Here is a 26,717-nt window from a genome sequence, read left to right as displayed (position 1 = left end):
TAGTACAAACATGTAGGAAATATTTATGTGAAGATTAGATTATGAAATCACAAATCAAATTATACACGCAAGTTAACTCATCATTTATTCCAAGTCTAAATATAACTAACTAGTGGCGTGCCTGCGAAATTTGGTGGTTATTTATGTTGACGTGTGTTTTCTTTTTTTTGCTTAAGATGTGTGTGTTTATGTTAGTAGACGTATATATGTCATAGACCCCAAAGTCTACGTAGTGATTATAATCTTATGAGGACTTTAATAATGCTTATGTAATACTGGATATACAAATTGTGAGTAGCAGCACCACACAACGAATACAGCAGAGGACTTGTTAGACGCACTTTAGTCGCACAACATCATAGAATTATTGCAGGGGAGATGGCAGGTACGCTTAACGTATAAACTTTAACACCACATTATTCAATTCTGAATCCCGCTTCCTTCTACAAAAGGAGTTGGGTACGTTACCGTTTGTACTGAGACGAAGCTGGTATGTCTTTTTTTCTTTCTTTTCTTTTCTGGCACTAGACGAAGCTGGGTATGTCCAGATGTTAAAACTCTGAGATCCCACCCAATTTACTGGTGAAGACAGACCACAAGTCTAACATGAAAGTATTTAATAAGACCCCATTGTTAGACCAAAACTCGGCAAATTACAAACTAGACCAAAATAAGAAAAACCAAAAAAATTGATAACCTGAACATAAAAGACCAAAGTCGCCTAGTGTACCAATTAGGCCAAGATAACGAAAACCATAACTGGTAACTAAGAAAGCTCCGGAAACATAAGATTATTAGGAACTGGAAATGGGATTTAGGAATTTTTGTGACACGTTCATAGTGTGCATAGCTGGAGTGATCAGGCATTGGGAGGTTTCTCAGGACTTGGACCCTTTTCATAGTCCGCAGTTTCCTCCATCGGGTTGACCACTGGATCCAGTTTGCGGAGGAATTGTTTCAGACACTTGAGGAAAGTCTGGGATTGTTGCAGCAGCATCACACATGTTGGTGTTATCTGGAGCAATGTTCTTCGTTATCGGTTTGAGTCTCTTATATGATCTCTTCATGAGTTTTCCATGTTTAATGGCCCGTTAAAGCATTGATGATCTAATAATTTTTTTTGTCTTTCATATTAACAGGCGGATGAAGAAGAACAAAATGTGTTGAGGTTGAAAATAGAATCAGGAATATAATCTTTTAATGGAGCATCGACTCTCTTTACTAAAATGTTTGTGTTTTAGTTTTTCTCTTTACAAGTAATAGTCAGCTCTTTTCATTTTATTATACCTTAGTTTTGTTTGTCCACTAATCCATTAGAGACTTCGTCAGGATTTAGAGATGGAAATCAAATAAAATCGCATAATTTAAAACACGACAAGAATGTCATGTTAGGAAGAGGAAATGTTACTTTTATGAAGTTTTGGAAGTTGATAGAATTATGGAAATATTATTTTCATGGAGTTATTGTAAGTTGCAAGTATTTCAGAAATATTCATAATAGGTTTATGAAAAATGGTGAATGCCTTAATCTAACTATGTTAATGTAATAGACTCTTTCTATATAAGAGGAGCTCGTGTGTTTTCTTATCTCTAAGTAAGCCGGTTTGTAAGAATGAGAGAGAGAAATGTGCTAGATCTCTGTTCTTAAGATTATAGTGAGTTGCCTCCTTACCAGGTCTGTAGCCATTGTAGATAAACTCTAGGTAAACAAATACTTGTGTGTATCTTCTATCTTTTCCTTGTTCTTCTTCTTATTTCAATAATTCTACAAACTCATACTTTCTTGTCGAGTTTGCCAGAGAGTGTATCATCAAGTTTGTGTGTTTGATTCTGATTTTAGATCAAACAGTTTTTCTATCGTTTTTCAACAAAGTTGTATCAGAGCCTTAGTTGGCGTCGTTGTTAATGGTGAATGCAAGAATTGAGGTGTGGCGGTTTGGTGGGAAGAGAGATTTCTCATTTTGGAAGAAGAGGATGTACCACATCTGTCTGTCCTTGATTTAAAAAATGTATTAGAAGAGTCTTTGTCACCTTATGCGTCAGCAATCAGGAATGATGAAGATGAGGATGTATACATAGAGCGGTTGGTGAAAGAAAAAGCTTAAAGGCGATGATAAATCTGATCATTCTCAAAATGTTGATCATGTGTTAAAGAAGTTTGAGTTGTGTACGTCAGCCGGTTTTTACATGGTCTATATTGGAGAGGTTATATTTTTTCAAGACTCTAGCGAATATAATTCAGTTGTAAGGAGCATGACACCAGTAAGGCGAGGAATGTTCTAGAGCTGGTGTTGAGAAAAGAAGGAACAGATAGAACTAGAACCTATAATATATACCTACGAGCTCTCTGCGTAGTGGATAACCCGATAGAGACCTCGAATGTTCTGGTCAGTATGCTTCAGGGAGACTGTAGGCCCGATGATTATACACTTAACACAGTCATTGATGGATTTTGGAAGATGGGTAGAGTGGATGACGCCATGAAAGTTCTTGGCGATATGATGACAGGGAAGTTCTGCGCGCCTGATGCTGTGACTCTAAGTACTGTTATGTGTGGCTTGCTTACTCAAGGAAGAGCAGAAGAAGCTCTTGATGTGTTGGATAGGGTTATGCCTGAGAACGGGTTGAAGCCAAGTGTTGTTACATACAACGCTGTTATGCGGGGACTGTTCAAGCTCCGTAAGGGAGATGAAGCTATGCGTGTGTTTGATCAGATGGCAAAGGCAGGTGTGAGCACAGATAATACTACCTATGCTATTATCATCGACGGGTTGTGTGCGACTGGTCAGGTGGATACGGCGAAGAGGTTCTGGGACGATGTGATATGGCCATCGGGCAGACATGATGCGTATGTGTATTCAGCATTTCTGAAAGGTCTTTGTCGGTTTGGTAGTCTAAGTGACGCTTGCCATTTCCTATACGAACTGGCGGATGCTGGAGCGGTTCCTAATGTCGTGTGCTATAACATTGTGATTGATGAATGTAGCAGAAGTGGGTTGAGGAGAGAGGCGTACCAGATTATAGAGGAGATGAGGAAGAACGGTCAGGCTCCTGATGCTGTCACATGGCGGATACTAGATAAACTACATGATTCCAGAGCTTTAGCAGAGGAAGGAGAGCAATCTTCACACTCAGCAAAACTACATGTTTTTGGCATCATGCTTTTTATTTTATTTTATGATCACTGGTAGAAAGTAAAGATCTGTATGTGAAATTAGAAAGTATAAAAAAAGTGGCCTAGTTTGTGAGTTCCTTGCCGGCAAATTCAAAAGTTCAGAGAGCTCAGATAGTTAAATGTTCCTTCAGAGACATCAGTCTAGACAGCTATTTAAACATGTACAAGACATGCATTACATACTGAATGTTAGCCCATAGATTTTGAGAAAAATTCAAAAATATGAAAATTCTGTTTTAATGCATAATTACATCATTCACTAACATATGATGAAGGTCAAAGGGGTTTGGAACTTTTGTTGTCTCCATTTCCCTAGAAAATAGCGATTTTATAGTGGTTAGTCCACCAATTTAGGGAGTATTATGAAGTTTTAGTAAATTAATTGACAAAAAATTAAAACAATGCCCATGTACCATGAAAATGATTTTAATATACATTAATACAAATGTAAAATGTGTTTAGAAATTTTAAAACAACCCCAAAGATCATATGCTTCATTATTAGAGCATTTACCGAAAAAATCAGTATTTTCGTAGGGGTTAGCCCATAGATTTTGAGAAAAATTCAAAAATATGAAAATTCTGTTTTAATGCATAATTGCATCCTTCACTAACATATGATAAAGGTCAAAGAGGTTTGGAACTTTTTTTGTCTCCATTTCCCTAGAAAATAGCAATTTTATAGTGGTTAGTTCACTAATTTAGAGAGTATTATGAAGTTTTAATAAATTAATTGACAAAAAATTAAAACAATGCCCATGTACCATGAAAATAATTTTAATATACATTAATACAAATGTAAAATGTATTTAGAAATTTTAAAACAACCCCAAAGATCATATGCTTCATTATTAGATCATTTACCGAAAAATTCAGTATTTTCGTAGGGGTTAGCCCATAGATTTTGAGAAAAATTCAAAAATATGAAAATTCTGTTTTAATGCATAATTACATCGTTCACTAACATATGATGAAGGTCAAAGAGGTTTGGAACTTTTGTTGTCTCCATTTCCCTAGAAAATAGCGATTTTATAGTGGTTAGTCCACCAATTTAGGGAGTATTATGAAGTTTTGCTAATTTAATTGACAAAAAATTAAAACGATGCCCTTGTACCATGAAAATGAGTTTAATATACATTACTACAAATGTAGAATGTGTTTAGAAATTTTAAAACAACACCAAAGATCACATGCCTCATTATTATAGCATTTACCGAAAAATTCAGTATTTTCGTAGGGGTTAGCACATATACTTTGAGAAAAATTCAAAAATATAAAAATTCTGTTTTAATTCATAATTGCATCCTTCACTAACATATGATAAAGGTCAAAGAAGTTTGGAACTTTTTTTGTCTCCCTTTCCCTAGAAAATAGCGATTTTATAGTGATTAGTCAACCAATTTAGGGAATATTATGAAGTTTTAGAAAATTAATTGACAAAAAATTAAAACGATGCCCTTGTACCATGAAAATGAGTTTAATATACATTAATAAAAATGTAGAATGTGTTTAGAAATTTTAAAACAACCCCAAAGATCATATGCTTCATTATTAGAGCATTTACCGAATAATTCAGTATTTTCGTAGGGGTGTTAGCCCATAGATTTTGAGAAAAAATTCAAAAATATAAAAAATCTGTTTTAATGAATAATTGCATCCTTCACTAACATATGATGAAGGTCAAAGAGGTTTGAAACTTTTGTTGTCTCCATTTCCCTAGAAAATAGCGATTTTGTAGTGGTTAGTCCACCAATTTAGAGAGTATTATGAAGTTTTACTAATTTAATTGACAAAAAAATTAAAACGATGCCCTTGTACCATGAAAATGAGTTTAATATACATTAATACAAATGTAGAATGTATTTAGAAATTTTAAAACAACCCCAAAGATCATATGCTTCATTACTAGAGCATTTACCGAAAAATTCAGTATTTTCGTATGGGTTAGTTAGCCCATAGATTTTGAGAAAAATTCAAAAATATGAAAATTCTGTTTTAATGCATAACTAAATCCTTCACTAACATATGATGAAGGTCAAAGAGGTTTGGAACTTTTGTTGTCTCCATTTCCCTAGAAAATAACGATTTTATAGTGGTTAGTCCACCAATTTAGGGAGTATTATTAAGTTTTGCTAATTTAATTGACAAAAAATTAAACCGATGCCCTTGTACCATGAAAATGAGTTTAATATACATTAATACAAATGTAGAATGTGTTTAGAAATTTTAAAACAACACCAAAGATCACATGCTTCATTATTATAGCATTTACCGAAAAATTCAGTATTTTCGTATGAGTTAGCACATATACTTTGCGAAAAATTCAAAAATATGAAATTTATGTTTTAATGCATAGTTGCATCCTGCAATAACATATTATTAAGGTCAAAGAGGTTTGGAACTTTTGTTGTCTCTCTTTCCCTAAAAATAGCGATTTTATAGTGATTAGTCCACTAATTTAGGGAGTATTATGAAGCTTTACAAAATTAATTGACAAAAAATTAAAACGATGCCCTAGTACCATGACAAAGAGTTAAATATACATTAATAAAAATGTAGAATGTGTTTAGAAATTATAAAACAACCCCAAAGATCATATGCTTCATTATTAGAGCATTTACCGAAAAATTCAGTATTTTCGTAGAGGTTAGCCCATAGATTTTGAGAATAATTCAAAAATATGAAAATTATGTTTTAATGCATAATTACATCCTTCACTAACATATGATGAAGGTCAAAGGGGTTTGGAACTTTTGTTGTCTCCATTTCCCTAGAAAATAGCGATTTTGTAGTGGTTAGTCCACCAATTTAGGGAGTATTATGAAGTTTTACTAAATTAATTGACAAAAAATTAAAACAATGCCCATGTACCATGAAAATGATTTTAATATACATTAATACAAAAGTAAAATGTGTTTAGAAATTTTAAAACAACCCCAAAGATCATATGCTTCATTATTAGAGTATTTTCGTTATCCCATAGATTTTGAGAAAAATTCAAAAATATAAAAATTCTGTTTTAATGCATAATTGCATCCTTCACTAACATATGATAAAGTTCAAAGAGGTTTGGAACTTTTGTTGTCTCCATTTCCCTAGAAAATAGCGATTTTATAGTGGGTAGTTCACTAATTTAGAGAGTATTATGAAGTTTTACTAAATTAATTGACAAAAAATTAAAACAATGCCCATGTACCATGAAAATAATTTTAATATACATTAATACAAATTTAAAATGTATTTAGAAATTTTAAAACAACCCCAAAGATCATATGCTTCATTATTAGAGCATTTACCGAAAAATCAGTATTTTCGTAGGAGTTAGCCAATAGATTTTGATAAATTCAAAAATATGAAAAATCTGTTTTAATGCATAGTTGCATCCTTCACTAACATATGATAAAGGTCAAAGAGGTTTGGAACTTTTTTTGTCTCCATTTCCCTAGAAAATAGCGATTTTATAGTGGTTAGTTCAATTTAGGGAGTATTATGAAGTTTTACTAATTTAATCGACAAAAAATTAAAACGATGCCCTTGTACCATGAAAATGAGTTTAATATACATTGATACAAATGTAGAATGTATTTATAAATTTTAAAACAACACCAAAGATCATATGCTTTATTATTATAGTATTTACCAAAAAATTCAGTATTTTCGTAGGGGTTAGCACATATACTTTGAGAAAAATTTAAAAATATGAAATTTATGTTTTAATGCATAGTTGCATCCTTCAATATCATATTATTAAGGTCAAAGAGGTTTGGAACTTTTATTGTCTCCCTTTCCCTAGAAAATAGCCATTTTATAGTGATTAGTCAACCAATTTAGGGAATATTATGAAGTTTTACAAAATTAATTGACAAAAAATTAAAACGATGCCTTGTACCATGAAAATGAGTTTAATATACATTAATAAAAATGTAGAATGTGTTTAGAAATTTTAAAACAACCCCAAAGATCATATGCTTCATTATTAGAGCATTTACCGAAAAATTATGTATTTTCGTAGGGGTGTTAGCCCATAGATTTTGAGAAAAAATTCAAAAATATAAAAAATCTGTTTTAATGCATAATTGCATCCTTCACTAACATATGATGAAGGTCAAAGAGGTTTGGAACTTTTGTTGTCTCCATTTCCCTAGAAAATAGCGATTTTGTAGTGGTTAGTCCACCAATTTAGAGAGTATTATGAAGTTTTACTAATTTAATTGACAAAAAATTAAAACGGTGCCCTTGTACCATGAAAATGAGTTTAATATACACTAATACAAATGTAGAATGTATTTAGAAATTTTAAAACAACACCAAAGATCATATGCTTCATTATTATAGCATTTACCGAAAATTTCAGTATTTTCGTAGGGGTCAACACATATACTTTGAGAAAAATTCAAAAATATGAAATTTATGTTTTAATGCATAGTTGCATCCTTAAATAACATATTATTAAGGTCAAAGAGGTTTGGAACTTTTGTTGTCTCCCTTTCCCTAGAAAATAGCGATTTTATAGTGATTAGTCCACCAATTTAGAGAATATTATGAAGTTTTACAAAATTAATTGACAAAAAATTAAAACGATGCTCTTGTACCATGAAAATGAGTTTAATATACATTAATAAAAATGTAGAATGTGTTTAGAAATTTTAAAACAACCCCAAAGATCATATGCTTCATTATTAGAGCATTTACCGAATAATTCAGTATTATCGTTAGCCCATAGATTTTGAGAAAAATTCAAAAATATAAAAAATCTGTTTTAATGCATAATTGCATTCTTCACTAACATATGATGAAGGTCAAAGAGGTTTGGAACTTTTGTTGTCTCCATTTCCCTAGAAAATAGCGATTTTGTAGTGGTTAGTCTACCAATTTAGAGAGTATTATGAAGTTTTACTAATTTAATTGACAAAAAATTAAAACGATGCCTTTGTACCATGAAAATGAGTTTAGTATACATTAATACAAATGTAGAATGTATTTAGAAATTTTAAAACAACACCAAAGATCGTATGCTTCATTATTATAGCATTTACCGAAAAATCAGTATTTTCGTAGGGGTTAGCACATATACTTCGAGAAAATTTCAAAAATATGAAATTTATGTTTTAATGCATAGTTGCATCCAGCAATAACGTATTATTAAGGTCAAAGAGGTTTGGAACTTTTGTTGTCTCCCTTTCCCTAGAAAATTGTGATTTTAAAGTGAGTAATCCACCAATTTAGGGAGTATTATGAAGTTTTACAAAATTAATTGACAAAAAATTAAAACGATGCCCTTGTACCATGAAAATGAGTTTAATATACGTTAATAAAAATGTAGAATGTGTTTAGAAATTTTAAAACAACCCCAAAGATCATATGCTTCATTATTAGAGCAATTACCGAAAAATTCAGTATTTTCGTAGGGGGTTGGTTAGCCCATAGATTTTGAAAAAAATTCAAAAATATGAAAATTCTGTTTTAATGCATAATTGCATCCTTCACTAACATATGATGAAGGTCAAAGAGGTTTGGAACTTTTGTTGTCTTCATTTCCCTAGAAAATAGCGATTTTATAGTGGTTAGTCCACCAATTTAGGAGTATTATGAAGTTTTACTAATTTAATTGACAAAAAATTAAAAAGATGCCCTTGTACCATGAAAATGAGTTTAATATACATTAATACAAATGTAGAATGTGTTTAGAAATTTTAAAACAACACCAAAGATCATATGCTTCATTATTATAGCATTTACCAAAAAAATTCAATATTTTCGTAGGGGTTGTTAGCACATATACTTTGAGAAAAATTCAAAAATATGAAATTTATGTTTTAATGCATAGTTGCATTCTTCAATCACATATTATAAAGGTCAAAGAGGTTTGGAACATTTGTTGTCTCCCTTTCCCTAGAAAATAGCGATTTTATAGTGATTAGTCCACCAATTAGGGAGTATTATGAAGTTTTACAAAATTAATTGACAAAAAATTAAACTGATGCCCTTGTACCATGACAAAGAGTTTAATATACATTAATAAAAATGTAGAATGTGTTTAAAATTTTAAAAACAACCCCAAAGCTCATATGCTTCATTATTAAAGCATTTACCGAAAAATTCAGTATTTTCGTAGGGGTTAGCCCATAGATTTTGAGAAAAATTCAAAAATATGAAAATTCTGTTTTAATGCATAATTACATACTTCACTAACATATGATGAAGGTCAAAGGGGTTTGGAACATTTGTTGTCTCCATTTCCCTAGAAAATAGCGATTTTGTAGTGGTTAGTCCACCAATTTAGAGAGTATTATGAAGTTTTACTAAATTAATTGACAAAAAATTAAAACAATGCCCATGTACCATGAAAATGATTTTAAGATACATTAATACAAATGTAAAATGTGTTTAGAAATTTAAAAACAACCCCAAAGATCATATGCTTCATTATTAGAGCATTTACCGAAAAAATCAATATTTTCGTAGGGGTTAGCCCATAGATTTTGAAAAAAAATTCAAAACAATGCCCATGTACCATGAAACTGATTTTAATATATATTAATACAAATTTAAAATGTGTTTAAAAATGTTAAAATAACCCCAAAGATCATATGCTTCATTATTAGAGCATTTACCGAAATAATCAGTATTTTCGTAGGGGTTAGCCAATAGATTTTGATAAATTCAAAAATATGAAAAAACTGTTTTAATGCATAGTTGCATCCTTCACTAACATATGATAAAGGTCAAAGAGGTTTGGAATTGTTGTTGTCTCTATTTCCCCAGAAAATAGCGATTTTATAGTGGTTAGTCCAATTTAGGGATTATTATGAAGTTTTACTAATTTAATTGATAAAAAAATAAAACGATGCCCTTGTACCATTAAAATGAGTTTAATATACATTAATACAAATGTAGAATGTATTTAGAAATTTTAAAACAACCCCAAAGATCATATGCTTCATTATTATAGCATTTACCGAAAAATTCAGTATTTTCATAGGGGTTAGCACATATACTTTGAGAAAAATTCAAAAATATGAAATTTATGTTTTAATGCATAGTTGCATCCTTCAATAACATATAATATTAAGGTCAAAGAAGTTTGGAACTTTTGTTGTCTCCCTTTCCCTAGAAAATAACGATTTTATAGTGATTAATCCACCAATTTAGGGAGTATTATGAAGTTTTACAAAATTAATTGACAAAAAATTAAAACGATGCCCTTCTACCATGAAAATGAGTTTAATATACATTAATAAAAATGTAGAATGTGTTTAGAAATTTTAAAACAACCCCAAAGATCATATGCTTCATTATTAGAGCATTTACCGAAAAATTCAGTATTTTCGTAGGGGTTAGCCTATAGATTTTGAGAAAAATTCAAAAATATAAAAATTATGTTTTAATGCATAATTGCATCCTTCACTAACATATGATGAAGGTCAAAGAGGTTTGGAACTTTTGTTGTCTCCATTTCCCTAGAAAATAGCGATTTTATAGTGGTTAGTCCACCAATTTAGGGAGTATTATGAAGTTTTACTAAATTAATTGACAACAAATTAAAACGATGCCCATTTACAGTGAAAATGATTTTAATATACATTAATAAAAATGTAGAATGTGTTTTTAAATTTTAAAACAACCCCAAAGATCATATGCTTCATTATTAGAGCATTTACCGAAAAATTTAGTATTTTCGTAGGGGGTTAGCCCATAGATTTTGAGAAAAAATTAAAAATATGAAAATTCTTTTTAATGCATAATTGCATCGTTCACTAACATATGATGAAGGTCAAAGAGATTTGGAACTTTTGTTGTCTCCATTTCCCTAGAAAATAGCTATTTTATGGTGGTTAGTCCGCCTATTTAGGGAGCATTATGAAGTTTTACTAAATTAATTGACAAAAAGATTAAAACGATGTCCATGTACCATGAAATTAAGTTTAGTATACATTAATACAAATGTAGAATGCGTTTAGAAATTTAAAAACAACCCCAAAGATCATATGCTTCATTATTATAGCATTTACCGAAAAATTCAGTATTTTCGTAGGGGTTAGCACATATACTTTGAGAAAAATTCAAAAATATGAAATTTATGTTTTAGTGCATAGTTGCATTCTTCAATCACATATTATAAAGGTCAAAGAGGTTTGGAACATTTGTTGTCTCCCTTTCCCAGAAAATAGCGATTTTATAGTGATTAGTCCACCAATTAGGGAGTATTATGAAGTTTTACAAAATTAATTGAAAAAAAATTAAAATGATGCCCTTGTACCATGAAAAAGAGTTTAATATATATTAATAAAAATTTATAATGTGTTTATAAATTTTTAAAAAACCCCAAAGATCATATGCTTCATTATTAGAGCATTTACCGAAAAATTCAGTATTTTCGTAGGGGTTTAGCCCATAGATTTTGAGAAAAATTCAAAAATATGAAAATTCTGTTTTAATGCATAATTATATCCTTCACTAACATATGATGAAGGTCAAAGGGGTTTGGAACTTTTGTTGTCTTCATTTCCCTAGAAAATAGCGATTTTGTAGTGGTTAGTCCACCAATAAAGGGAGTATTATGATGTTTTACTAAATTAATTGACAAAAAGTTAAAACAATGCCCATGTACCATGAAAATGATTTTAATATACATTAATACAAATGTAAAATGTGTTTAGGAATTTTAAAACAACCCCAAATATCATATGCTTCATTATTAAAGCATTTACCGAAAAAATCTGTATTTTCGTATAGCCCATAGATTTTGAGAAAAATTCAAAAATATAAAAATTCTGTTTTAATGCATAATTGCATCCTTCACTAACATATGATAAAGGTCAAAGAGGTTTGGAACTTTTGTTGTCTCCATTTCCGTAGAAAATAGCGATTTTATAGTGGTTAGTTCACTAATTTAGGGAGTATTATGAAGTTTTACTAAATTAATTGACAAAAGAATTAAAACAATGGCCATGTACCATGAAAATGATTTTAATATACATTAATACAAATGTAAAATTTATTTAGAAATTTTAAAACAACCCCAAAGATCATATGCTTCATTATTAGAGCATTTACCGAAAAAATCAGTATTTTCGTAGGGGTTGCCAATAGATTTTGATAAATTCAAAAATATGAAAAATCTGTTTTAATGCATAGTTGCATCCTTCACTAAATATAATAAAGGTCAAAGAGGTTTGGAACTTTTGTTGTCTCCATTTCCCTAGAAAATAGCGATTTTATAGTGGTTAGTCCAATTTAGGGAGTATTTTGAAGTTTTAATTTAATCGACAAAAATATAAAATGATGCCCTTGTACCATGAAAATGAGTTTAATATACATTAATACAAATGAAGAATATATTTATAAATTTTATAACAACACCAAAGATCATATGCTTCATTATTAGCATTTACCGAAAAATTCAGTATTTTCGTAGGGGTTAGCACATATACTTTGAGAAAAAATCAAAAATATGAAATTTATGTTTTAATGCATAGTTGCATCCTTCAATAACATATTATTAAGGTCAAAGAGGTTTGAAACTTTTGTTGTCTCCCTTTGCCTAGAAAATAGCGATTTTATAGTGATTAGTCCACCAATTTAGGGAATATTATGAAGTTTTACAAAATTAATTGACAAAAAATTAAAACGATGCTCTTGTACCATGAAAATGAGTTTAATATACATTAATAAAAATGTAGAATGTGTTTAGAAATTTTAAAACAACCCCAAAGATCATATGCTTCATTATTAGAGCATTTACCGAAAATTCAGTATTTTCGTAAGGGTTAGCCAATAGAATTTGAGAAAAATTCAAAAATATAAAAATCTGTTTTAATGCATAATTGCATCCTTCACTAACATATGATGAAGGTCAAAGAGGTTTGGAACTTTTGTTGTCCCCATTTCCCTAGAAAATAGCGATTTTGTAGTGGTTAGTCCACCAATTTAGAGAGTATTATGAAGTTTTACTAATTTAATTGACAAAAAATTAAAACGATGCCCTTGTACCATGAAAATGAGTTTAGTATACATTAATACAATGTATTTAGAAATTTTAAAACAACACCAAAGATCATATGCTTCATTATTATAGCATTTACCGAAAAATTCAGTATTTTCGTAGGGGTTAGCACATATACTTCGAGAAAATTTCAAAAATATGAAATTTATATTTTAATGCATAGTTGCATCTTGCAATAACATATTATTAAGGTCAAAGAGTTTTGGAACTTTTGTTGTCTCCTTTTCCCTAGAAAATAGCGATTTTATAGTGATTAATCCACCAATTTAGGGAGTATTATGAAGTTTTACAAAATTAATTGACAAAAAATTAAAACAATGCCCTTGTACCATGAAAATGAGTTAAATATACGTTAATAAAAATGTAGAATGTGTTTAGAAATTTTAAAACAACCCCAAAGATCATATGCTTCATTATTAGAGCATTTACCGAAAAATTCAAAAATATGAAAATTCTGTTTTAATGCATAATTGCATCCTTCACTAACATATGATGAAGGTCAAAGAGTTTTGGAACTTTTGTTGTCTCCTTTTCCCTAGAAAATAGCGATTTTATAGTGATTAATCCACCAATTTAGGGAGTATTATGAAGTTTTACAAAATTAATTGACAAAAAATTAAAACAATGCCCTTGTACCATGAAAATGAGTTAAATATACGTTAATAAAAATGTAGAATGTGTTTAGAAATTTTAAAACAACCCCAAAGATCATATGCTTCATTATTAGAGCATTTACCGAAAAATTCAAAAATATGAAAATTCTGTTTTAATGCATAATTGCATCCTTCACTAACATATGATGAAGGTCAAAGAGGTTTGGAACTTTTGTTGTCTCCATTTCCCTAGAAAATAGCGATTTTATAGTGGTTAGTCCACCAATTTATGGAGTATTATGAAGTTTTACTAATTTAATTGACAAAAAGTTAAAACGATGCCCTTGTACAATGAAAATGAGTTTAATATACATTAATACAAATGTAGAATGTGTTTAGAAATTTTAAAACAACACCAAAGATCATATGCTTCATTATTATAGCATTTACCGAAAAATCAGTATTTTCGTAGGGGTTAGCACATATACTTTGAGAAAAATTCAAAAATATGAAATTTATGTTTTAATGCATAGTTGCATTCTTAAATCACATATTATAAAGGTCAAAGAGTTTTGGAACATTTGTTCTCTCCCTTTCCCTAGAAAATAACGATTTTATAGTGATTAGTCCACCAATTAGGGAGTATTATGAAGTTTTACAAAATTAATTGACAAAAAATTAAAACGATGCCCTTGTACCATGACAAAGAGTTTAATATACATTAATAAAAATGTAGAATGTGTTTAAAAATTTTAAAACAACCCCAAAGCTCATATGCTTCATTATTAAAGCATTTACCGAAAAATTCAGTATTTTCGTAGGGGTTAACCCATAGATTTTGAGAAAAATTCAAAAATATAAAAATTCTATTTTAATGCATAATACATCCTTCACTAACATATGATGAAGGTTAAAGGGGTTTGGAACTTTTGTTGTCTCCATTTCCCTAGAAAATAGCGATTTTGTAGTAGTTAGTCCACAAATTTAGGGAGTATTATGAAGTTTTACTAAATTAATTGACAAAAAATTAAAACAATGCCCATGAAAATGATTTTAAGATACATTAATACAAATGTAAAATGTGTTTAGAAATTTAAAAACAACCCCAAAGATCATATGCTTCATTATTAGAGCATTTACCGAAAAAATCAATATTTTCGTAGGGAGCCCATAGATTTTGAAAAAAATTCAAAAATATAAAAATTCTATTTTAATGCATAATTGCATCATTCACTAACATATGATAAAGGTCAAAGAGGTTTGAAACTTTTGTTGTCTCCATTTCCCTAGAAAATAGCGATTTTATAGTGGTTAGTTCACTAATTTAGGGAGTATTATGAAGTTTTACAAAATTAATTGACAAAAAATTAAAACAATTTCCATGTACCATGAAACTGATTTTAATATATATTAATACAAATGTAAAATGTGTTTAAAAATTTTAAAACAACCCCAAAGATCATATGCTTCATTATTAGAGCATTTACCGAAAAAATCAGTATTTTCGTAGGGGTTAGCCTATAGATTTTGAGAAAAATTCAAAAACATAAAAATTCTGTTTTAATGCATAATTGCATCCTTCACTAACATATGATGAAGGTCAAAGAGGTTTGGAACTTTTGTTGTCTCCGTTTCCCTAGAAAATAGCGATTTTATAGTGGTTAGTCCACAAATTTAGGGAGTATTATGAAGTTTTACTAAATTAATTGACAAAAAATTAAAACGATGTCCATTTACAGTGAAAATGATTTTAATATACATTAATAAAAATGTAGAATTTGTTTAGAAATTTTAAAACAGCCCCAAAGATCATATGCTTCATTATTAGACCATTTACCGAAAAATTTAGTATTTTCGTAGGGGGTTAGCCCATAGATTTTGAGAAAAATTCAAAAATATGAAAATTCTTTTTAATGCATAATTGCATCCTTCACTAACATATGATGAAGGTCAAAGAGGTTTGGAACTTTTGTTGTCTCCATTTCCCTAGAAAATAGCGATTTTATGGTGGTTAGTCCGCCTATTTAGGGAGTATTATGAAGTTTTACTAAATTAATTGACAAAAAGGTTAAAACGATGTCCATGTACCATGAAATTGAGTTTAATATACATTAATACAAATGTAGAATGCGTTTAGAAATTTAAAAACAACCCCAAAGATCATATGCTTCATTATTAGAGCATTTATATCTATGATAGTGAAAACAGAACCACCAACCAATGCAACTACAAAGTGGAAACCTTAACTTGTTCCACCACTTTGCTGATGAGCCTGGGACTCCCAGAAGAGTCTGACAGTGGAATAGATAAGAGAAGGCTCAGCCATTGCGCCGTTACCATAGTCCCCACACGCCAATCTCTTCTTGATGGGAGGAATGAGTGTGACTCCAAGCTCATCAAGCGTCAACAGATGCCTTTCTGTAAAAGGATTGTTCCACATTAAAGTATTCATCGCCGGTGCAACGAAAAGCGGTTTGCTATAATCCCAAGCTCGTATGATACAAGTCAGAAGATTATCACACAGCCCACCAGCAATCTACAAAAAGACAAAAAGTGAATTTCAGACAAAGAAAACTCAGAACTAGGGTCTTAAGATGTTTTACCTTGCCTAACGTGTTAGCAGACAAAGGAGCAATGACCAAAACATCAGCCCAGCGTCTGAGATCAATGTGAAGCACGGGATCACCGATCTTGTTCCAGCTTGACCACTCGTCTTCATCAGTGTACAGAGTCACCTCCCGTGGGAGAGAGAGTCTGTCGAGGAAAGGCAGAGACGATTTCGATACGACGGCTCTCACTTCAGCCCACTCTGTGAAGCAATGGCAGAGGTTGCCGAATTTGATAGCCGCGACGCTTCCGCTTGCAGCGAGCAGTACACGTGGCTTCCTGTGAGTGGTTTGCACTTCCATGTCTTCTCTGTTTCGTTTCCCACTCTCCATGGCTCTTTGGAAACACTTACACAAAGATGATCAATGGTTGGTTCGGCGAGGAACCCTAACCGAACAAGACGATCTTGTCGAGAATGTCGAAATGTTTTTAGAGGGAAGAGAAAGATAGAGAATGGATATTCAAGCTGGTTAGATGGGCCGTTGGATATATCTTTAGGCCTCAAATCTTTCATATGGGCTTTGTGTTATTTTCTACTACCTTTTTTATACGCATGAGACTATAGACCATAGTCGATAAAAATAAAATATTTAAATTACAAAATTTTCATCTATATAATTATGATTTTTATATTAATATTTAGACTAAAATTAAGTTTAAATTATTTAAGACTTGAAAACCTTAATTGACTCGTATGCCTTAATTTTCATTTTTTTTTCTCAGTCAAATACTAGAAAAAAGGAATATATGATAAAAGACAAAATTTTATATTTTAGTTTTTAGTCAAAAATACTTTAAGAAATCAAAATTTAATAAATAAAATTTATGATAAAAAATAATTAAAATTAAGTCAAATTTTCGTAATTTACTTGTTTTAGTCAAACGTAATATTAAAAGAAATGAAACTCAGTAAAGGAAATGGATTAAGACAAAAATTCAAATCACATTTCTCATATTTTATTTTATTTCAACTATAACATTATAAACAAAAAATATTCTAATAAAGTAAATAATATAGAAAACAAAGAAAGAAATCCAAGTAAAATCTAGTCATGTTTTCATATTTTATTTTAGTCAAAAATATCATTATAATAGAATAATTATGAGAAAATAAATAGAATAGAAAACAAAGAAACAAATCCAAATAAAATCCAAGTCACATTTTGAAATATTTTATTTTAATCAAAAATACTATTATAAGAAGAAAAACATTATAATGAAAGAAACATAAGAGAAACAAAGAAAGAAATCCAAGGCATATTTTCATATTTTATCATAGTAGAATAGATCATTAGAATAGAGAAATAGAAGACAAAACAAAGAAACAAATCCAAATACAATCCATGTCACATTTTTCATATTTTATTTTAGTAAAATATATCATGATATGAAAAAAATTCTAATAAAAGAAAGAGAAGAGAAAACAAAGAAAAAAATCCAAATAAAATCAAAGTAATATTTTCATATTTTATTTAGTCAAACATACCATTATAATAAAAGAAATAGAAGAATAAACAAAGAAACAAATCCAGATAAAATCCAAGTGATAATTTCATATTTTATTTTATTAAAATATATCATTATAATAAAATACTTATAATAAAAGAAACAGAAGAGAATACAAAATATGGTGACCCACAAATAAGCAGTAAATAATATTAATTTACCATAAAATAAAACAAAACCAAATGTGTTATGGTCTAATGGGTAATGTAGTGATTTGTTATGTTTTACCCTGGGTTAATATCCCAACTGGGCAAATAAACCGAATTTGATCCGATAAAAATAAATCAAAACCGATCCAAAATTGACATAAATACCGAATGGATTTTGTTTTATGGTATTTTGGATTATGAGTATCATCCAAACCAAACTCGAACCTAAATGGATATCCGACATAACCCGAAACGTTCAAAATCCCAAAATAACTTGTACCAAGCATGATCTCAATTCCTAATATATATCTAGAATATACTAAGATGATATTAAACATCTAAAATAATTATATATTACATGAAGGTTGATGGTTGAAGGCGGCGGTTGAAGCTTGAAGTTTTTATAGTTTGGTTTTGTTTTCATTGAATAATGTTTCTAATTCTATTGATAACTTGGTTTTCGTTTTATGCATTCATTTATTTGATTTTATTTCAATTAATAACTATGTTTACCTTTTGTTTGATTTTGAATGATCACGTTCAATGTTCTTTTCTTATTTTTAAATCAATTTTACTTATGTTTTGGTTACAAAGTATGTACAAATCATGTATTTTAAAACCAAACTAGATTTTGACCCGTGCAACCGCACGGGTGTTTGTTTTCATTTTTCTATACATAAATTATTGTTTTAGAACATAAGTGGTATATATTTTTAATGTTAATCATATACTTAAATATTTATATAACTATTTCAAATACAACAATTTTATTATTTACATGTTATAATTAATTAATTGTTTAAACCTTATGTATTTTCCACTTCTTATTATATATTTATCTTATTGTATTTGCATTTAGTTATTAAGCAAATTAATATATTCATGAGAAAATATATTTATATAATATTTTGTATTTAATTTATGCTAAATTCTGACCCGTATTTCAAAACTGGATTTCTTTTTACCAATATTTTTATGCTTAATCATTTTAGATAGTTTATTATTGTATATATAAAAGTGTAAGATATATTAATTTTTAGACATGTATTATATAGTTTGTTAATTTTAAGTCGTTCTATCATCATATTATATTTTAAATAAATAATTTATATTTATGAAAATAAAATTTATAAATTTATCAATTGAATATAATTTTATCATATTTATTTTAGTATAATAATTATATTTTAACATGATCATGATTATAAAAATAGATAAAATAGGATATAATTTATTTATTTTCATTTCTAAACGATAACTTAAAATACATTAAGTTATTGTTTAAATATTACACAGATTTATTAGAATTTTTTAAATATAATATATAAATATATATTATATTTAAAATGAAAATATATTATGATTAAATTAGTTACAAAGATTTTATACTATTAACTTTAAATAAATACATGTTAATTTTTATACATGCATTATATAGTTTGATAATGTTAACCCATCTTACCAACATATTAGATTTTATTTTTGAACATAAATATTTTATAATTACGAAAATAAAATATATAAATATATAAATTTAATACCATTTTATTATATTTAGCTCAATATAATAATTTTAATTTAATATGATTGATTATGATTATATAATAACTAAATATTATAGATTTTTTTTATTTTTCATTTTATATAACTGAATATATTAATGTATAATAATATTTTAAACTAATTTCAAAATTAGTGAAAATATTTAAATATAATTTCAAAAATGAAGATCTTGTAAAAATCTTTTTAAACAGATTTGTTAGAATTTTAAAATAAATATATCTTATATTTAAAATGAAAAGATATCAAAAGGTACTATGATTAAAATATTTTAAAAATTATATTTATTATTAGTCTGAATTAAAATATTGTATGAATTTCTATGAATAGGTCCATTAGGTCCATTTTTAAAAAAATCACACATGAATCAAGGTTGTGACTTCTGTTTTAATATATAAGATAACTGATTTTACTTATGTTTTGGTTACAAAGTAGATACAAATCAGTTACTTTTAAACCGAAGAACCGATTGAGACCGAAACCCAAAAATACATCAGGTTGTACCAGTGTTTTGAAGATTTACTAACCGCAATCCAAATCAGATAGAACCTGAACTGATCCCAACCCAAACTTTCATATAATCCAAATATGACTGATTTTGATAAATACCAAAACCCGATTAGGACCCCGAATACATATGCCTAATTTGAAAACTATGAGTCAAATATTCGAAACTCCTATATATGTTATTAAAAATTTAAAAAAAAATTCAGAAAATTTAACTTAATTTATTGTTCTAATTTTCATATATCAATTTTTACGTTTCTTAATAGATGTTGTCCTCTATAGTTCTTGTTTCTACATCTCTTTTTAGTCAAAAAATTTGATATCTCATTAACTAAATTTGTTCCACCTTTTTTTTTTTCTAAAACGCTTCCATATTAAAAAAAAAAATTGGGTTTTCTTTTTGTTTTACATGGGTACAACTGAAAAAAATAAATAAACGAAAATAAACATAAAAGAATAGTAACACCGATGCAATAACCGGTTTAAACCTGGATAGACCAGAAACCAGAGAAACTGAATTTGTTTCTATGGTTCGTGTTTCCTTTGGTTTGAGCTAAAATTGTGTACTTGCTTGTAACTTCTAAGAACCGACTTTGGCTAAACTATACAATATATATATATATATAATATTTACTTCAGTTTAAATCAATTTGAATGTTTCATTATGTATGTATATATATAAGATGTTTCTATTCTTATATTTTCCAAAAATGTCTACATGTTTCAAAATATCTTGCTTTCGTATTCTCGTTTCAGTTTATATGTAAATTATGTTAGTAGTGCAAGATATTTAAAAAGCGGGGCTGGGACGCTAATACTTTTCGGACTCGATCCACCTACTGCGCGAAACTAAGTTACAATTATCCTGATCATTTAATACGGATATTAGCTCATACTTTAGAATGCATTTGAATGCCCAGAAAAATGGTCTATCCGTGGATTGATTTTTTTTTTGGAAATTAATCTGAGTCTCTCTATGGGTTTGAGATATCTCAGGTTAATCAGAAAAGAAAAGAAAAATAAATTTAAAAACAGTATAGCAATTGACTGATAAAACTAAGCGTAAAAGAATAATATATTCCCAGAAATTCGTAAACCCAGTTGGGAAAATTTGATAATAATATACCGAACTAAAATGTTACCATTTTAATATACGCTTTTTAAGGACCTCGAATATTACAAATGCAATATAGTGGCTTCTTGGTCGAGCAGAGACAAAATTATCGTGTATCATGGCCATGTACTAGATCACGAAGGAACTACATTATATTATTACACAGCTGAATTTCTTTCTCAGCAGTACAGTTTCTCGTCGAGACAGACTGTTGAGTTATCTTAGATTCTTAATGGCCAATGCAAATATGAGACATGATAGTATTACTTTTGAATATTCTAGGGAGCAAGCTAGAGAAGTTATGCTTCACCCTTAACAGTTCCCACTTCTCCGCAGTCTCATGGATGAGAGATATCAACGTGCCTCGATTCCATGAGCTTATTGTCTTTAGACCATACTGTGACTGCAGGTAGTGGGGCTACTATGGAGATCACCATGATTACTGGTACCAATCATACATGCTAGATATAGTCTTGCTTGGTTACAACACTTCCTTACCTGCAGATCATTGACCTTATGCTCTTGGTTTGGACCTATTTTTTTTATTTTACAACGGATGACATTTTGGTCCCTTTCTCTCTCTTTTCTTGAACTTCTTATCTGCTCTTGGGAGCTTTCTTATATGATGCATATTGGCATTTTAATTTTCTTTCAAGCTTTCGTACGAGTTTAACGTTGATTATATTTAGAATGGATTTTCTCACCATCCACTATTTTATTCATTTTACAAAAATACCACAGATTTAAAACTAAGAAACTGCCATACAATATCTCTGCGTCCCGAAGAAAAAATATATCAAGTACGATGGAACATAATTAAGCACCCATATTAGATGACGGTAATGTTTACAGTTTTGAACGTTATATTTAAAGAACTAATACGTACGTCAATATAACAAGGTCAAAAGGAGTGTGCTAAAATCCTAAAACGATTATAGCTATCTAGGTCAAAGTGTTTCAATGGTACATGCGTCCACTATGTTTACCAAATGACATGACTTCAAAGTTATTTCAAAAGTAGCTGACTAGTTGCTTAAAACGAACTGTAGACATGTAATATATAGAGTTAGTACTAACGAGTGAAGACAATAATATGAAATTAAGATATTCGACGCCTAGAACTAACAGATAAACAAAACGGAAGCAGAATAGAATGAAAGATTGGAGAAAAAGAAACTTAGATAGATTGATATAAAAGAGAAGATCATCCAACAGTACTGAAAATATCCCTCTAAATTACAACAACCTCTTACTGTTTGGTTAGTTAGACAAACAAAGACAACACAATGCCTTTTTGTTTCTTCTATACCAAACTATTAAAATGAAAATGCAAATGAGTTTTAAATAAAGATAGATGCAACAACTATTAAAAAAGAACACTCCTAACTATAAACACCAAGGCAATGTCTAGGCTATCTTTCTCAGATCAGGGTTCCTTGCATTGCCTCAGCTTCGGTCTGAGGCTAAGGCTAAGGATGGGGCTGTGCTTGTTCTCCTTCCACAGCTTCTTGTCCATGTTCCTCTCCTTGGGTTTCAGCTTCAGTATGTGCTGCTGCCTCCTCTGACTGCACTTCTTCAACGGCTCCTGCTTCTACGGCGTCTGGCTGCACTTGTCCCACGCCATGCGTCTCCACAGTCAAAATTGGTATTAGTCCTTTCAGCTCCTGTTTAGCTTGCGACGATATTGCTATGAAGTCGTTGCTCTCGATACCAGCTTTCAACACATCCAAGATTTCTTTTGCTTTCTCGCACTAGAACATTCAGAGACCAAAACCAAACATAAGAATCAAGAATTCAATCCAAAAATCAAAATCGAATAAAGGACAAGAGTGTTCATCACAATCAACTAAACTTACAGCAAAGTCAAGCTTTTTCTTGAGTTCTCCATGGGAAGATTCCAATGTCCCAGTAGCTTCCCTGGTGGAGATTGGTGTGGTACTCTAGGTTCATAAAAGGTAAACAAATTAGGTATAAAGTTTTTCACCAAATTTAAAACAAACAATAATGTTTAAATAAAAACAACTCTTATACCAATTGAAACACGTTTCTAATGAGAATAATATAGTACAATTAATAAGATAAAAGCAGAACAACACCAACTAGATAAAGACAAACCAAAAGCGAAGGGACATGAATATAATAAGACAACATCTGGAAACTAGTCAGGTTCACCAAAACAGACAACCCGACAATGATTTAATTTACGAATGATTGCAATAAAGTACAAACCTAGTTACAAAAATAAAATAAAATAATAAAGTAATAACTAATAACCTCTACAAAAGATATTGCAAATCTATCTCAATCAAAGTGAAAAAGATTGTAATATATGGGATAAGAAATTACCATTTTGGGTCTACCGCTAACCACCTTACGTGGACGTCCAGGTCCACGCCTCATCCCTGACGCAACCGCCACAGTTTCTCCACCAGCTGGAGCAGCGATGACGATTCCACCGCTAGATTCACCTATGCATGGCCTCTTCCTCTCTCTCCCAGCGTCACTACGACTCGGTGACCTCCATCTTGCATACGTACTCGGAGCTGGAAGAGCTAGAACTGCACCCGCAGTTGGAGAGAACGGAACAGATCTGCCCCTCCTTGGACGATCAGGTCGTCTGTTTGCCGACTCAGTAACCACTTGGTTTGGATCTGTTACATGCAACTCGGGTTGCTCACGGCTTGACTGTCCGGGAGTCATGACAGCGACGGGTTGAGCATCGATGGGTTCTTGCTCTTGTGGAGCTTCGGGATTAGCCTTTGGAGGGCGTCCACGGCCTCGCTTCTGAGGCTGAGAGCCCAAAGCCAAGCCAGAAGCAGAGGCAGCAAGCATATCAAGCGGAGAGGTGTTCATCGGAGGAACCTCAGATCTGGGAGCCACCAGATCTGCCGCAACAGCAACGCTTTGCGGGGGAGGTGGAGGAGGAGGAGTTGGAGGAGGAGGAGGAGGAGGAGGAGGGGGAGGTGGAGGAGGGGGAGCAGCAGCAGCGATCTTGTATAAGTTGTTAACCATGGTGAGAACGCCATTCTTCCTCAACCTCTTGAGATGGAAAGTCATCAAAACCGAGTGACTAGGAGGCAAAACGACGCTCGATCTCTTGATACGCCTCGAGATCCTCGACTTGCTTGAACCATCCGGTTCGTTCAACTCCCTAATTATGTTACAAATCATCTACACACATAGAAAATTGTCAGAATTTCAAAAAAGAAGAAGACCAAACCGAATTGAGTTTAAAATATAAAGACGTGAGATCCAAACTTACGTCGTCGTAAGGAGGATAGTTTATGGAAGGCTGCGCCTGTGTCGGAACATGAGCTAACCGAGAAGGAGGCGCTTGCTGCAGTGGGGGCTGGGGCTGGGGCATGAACTGGGGACGGAACATGAACTGGGGGCGGGACTGGAACTGGGGCATGGGCTGGAACTGGGGACGGGCCTGGAAATGAGGCTGGGGCTGGAAATCGGGATGGGAATAGACGTTGTTAGACCCTATAATAGGTCGTACATGGAGAACAGGTTGGTTGGGAGGAGTGACATGACCGGGAACAAAGGAGGTGTTTGTAGGATGGTTAGGATCCATCTGAAAAAATAACAATGAAAACAAAAAAACGACTAAAAGTGAGATTTAGTTTTTTATTATATTGATTGTGATAATAACCAAACAAACTACACACCTTCCACAACACAGAGCTAACAGGTTAAGCAGATCCCTAGAAATTGAATCCAATAAAGTGAGATCTAGTTTTTATCTAAGGGATTTGGTATTGATTATTGTTTGTTTTGTAAATGTGAAATATGAATATAAATAATTGGGAGATTAAATACATAAATTGGGTTGAAATGATAGGCTGGAATAGATTAATTAGGAATGGGATTTGAATCATTTGACTAAGAAATTATCTTAGACTTACCATTTGAATAATATTTTTAAGATGCAGTTTTGACTAAAATATATGACTTTTTTGTTAAAGTTTTTATTATTTGAGATTTTTTTTTGACCCATTATATGTGTTACCAAATAACCCCAAAAATAGTACCATGATTTTATAAAAGACATGTATTTTTTCAGTGTAAATAATTATGCATATATCTCTTGGAAAATAAACAAGAATATCTAAGTTACAAGAAATAAACAAGAACATCTATTGCTTTTTCATACATAAAGAAAGTGTAGCAAACAATGTTTCATTAAGTAATTTATGGCCAGTTTTTACAAGTTATTTGGAAGACATAAAATTTTTAAGGATAAGTTTTCAACAACTCAGAGATCATTCATATACCACGAATATAGAATTTAAGGGCGGACAGTCTCGTATGAAATGCAAAGACGCAATCGTTTTTCGTCTTTTATATTGATGGAGAGTTACCAGTTTAGTTTCCAGAATTTATATGAGTCTGTTTATGTTAATGACAAAAAAAAAATTAATTAAAGAGCGATTGATAAACAAATATAAAAGACAGTTTGTATAAGTAACTACATTGACGAAGTTAATATTCATCACTAATACTATTCCGAAAGTGTTTTTGGTAGATTAGTTTTTGAAATTATTGTACTTCTGATACACACATAACAATGAGCTGATATTGTATTAATTTGATAATTGATATCTACTTGATGCATGAATGACATCATTTACGTAAAGACGCATAAACAAGAAGTGTAAAAGACAATACGTATGGCTGTACGAAAGGAATATTGACTGCCATATGAAGATAGATGATTTAACTTGTAACTTGTTTATTATCATGTTGTTATTATAGTTTATGTTACTCTATATGAAGTGATTGAATTTTTATAAACTATCTCACATAATAATTGAAGACTAGGTTGAGATCCACGCTTTGTATGGAATGAGAAAGGTATAAAAATCAAATATTCAAAGTAAAATTGTTCAATCCAAATTTTGATACAGTCTCGGTTCGGTTTCGATATTTCAGTTAATGAAAATTAGATATCATATTAAAATCATATCTATTTTGGTTTGGTTCAGTTGATATACTATCGGTTTTTAGTTTATTCAATTTTGGTCTTGTCTCAGTTCGGTTCGGTTTTTTTATATTTTTGTTTATAAAAGTTATATATCATATTAAAACCATATCTATTTGGTTTGGTTCTGTTTATATAATGTCGGTTTTTTGTTTATTCAATTTTATACCAAAAAAAAACTTAAAACTATATTTCTTTTATAACCTAGTTTTGGTTTATTTGGTTTATATGGTTTGATTGGTTTATATACTGAACCATATTCATATACCACAGTTTTAAAAATAACATAGTTGGTTTATACGATGTTACCAAATCAATCCACCTTTTCTATTTTGGTTTGGCTTGGTTTTAGTTGTTACGGTTTTTACCGAATTGAACACCCTTAATTCAAATTAGTAAATCGTAGATAGTTGAAAACATGTTTCTTGTACTAAATTGTACGTAATATATATAGTCAAAAATATTTTATTTATTTTATAATTAAACCTAAAATAATTTTCAAAAAATAGATTCATCT

At 30.4% G+C, this 26,717-nt stretch overlaps 2 protein-coding genes across 2 annotated transcripts; both read right to left on the bottom strand.

Moving 5' to 3' along the window:
- Positions 1–15,850: 15,850 nt before the first annotated feature.
- On the bottom strand, positions 15,851–17,221 carry LOC106395455 (phosphopantothenoylcysteine decarboxylase-like). Its single transcript, XM_013835907.3, has 2 exons — positions 16,377–17,221; positions 15,851–16,309 (listed from the first exon to the last, which is right to left on the bottom strand). The coding sequence occupies exons 1-2, from the start codon at positions 16,710–16,712 to the stop codon at positions 16,016–16,018; spliced, it is 630 nt and encodes a 209-aa protein (XP_013691361.1). The 5' UTR covers positions 16,713–17,221; the 3' UTR covers positions 15,851–16,015.
- Positions 17,222–22,385: 5,164 nt separating this feature from the next.
- LOC106395590 (formin-like protein 14) lies at positions 22,386–26,035 on the bottom strand. The gene is made up of 5 exons (XM_048779673.1): positions 24,888–26,035; positions 24,479–24,793; positions 23,563–24,387; positions 23,073–23,156; positions 22,386–22,967 (listed from the first exon to the last, which is right to left on the bottom strand). The coding sequence occupies exons 2-5, from the start codon at positions 24,791–24,793 to the stop codon at positions 22,686–22,688; spliced, it is 1,506 nt and encodes a 501-aa protein (XP_048635630.1). The 5' UTR covers positions 24,888–26,035; the 3' UTR covers positions 22,386–22,685.
- Between the last annotated feature and the right edge of the window lie 682 nt (positions 26,036–26,717).

This window comes from Brassica napus, chromosome A5 (assembly GCF_020379485.1).
Source record: "Brassica napus cultivar Da-Ae chromosome A5, Da-Ae, whole genome shotgun sequence".
NCBI lineage: Eukaryota > Viridiplantae > Streptophyta > Magnoliopsida > Brassicales > Brassicaceae > Brassica > Brassica napus.
Note: the sequence above shows the minus strand (reverse complement) of the source record. Positions and strands in the feature narration are given on the sequence as shown.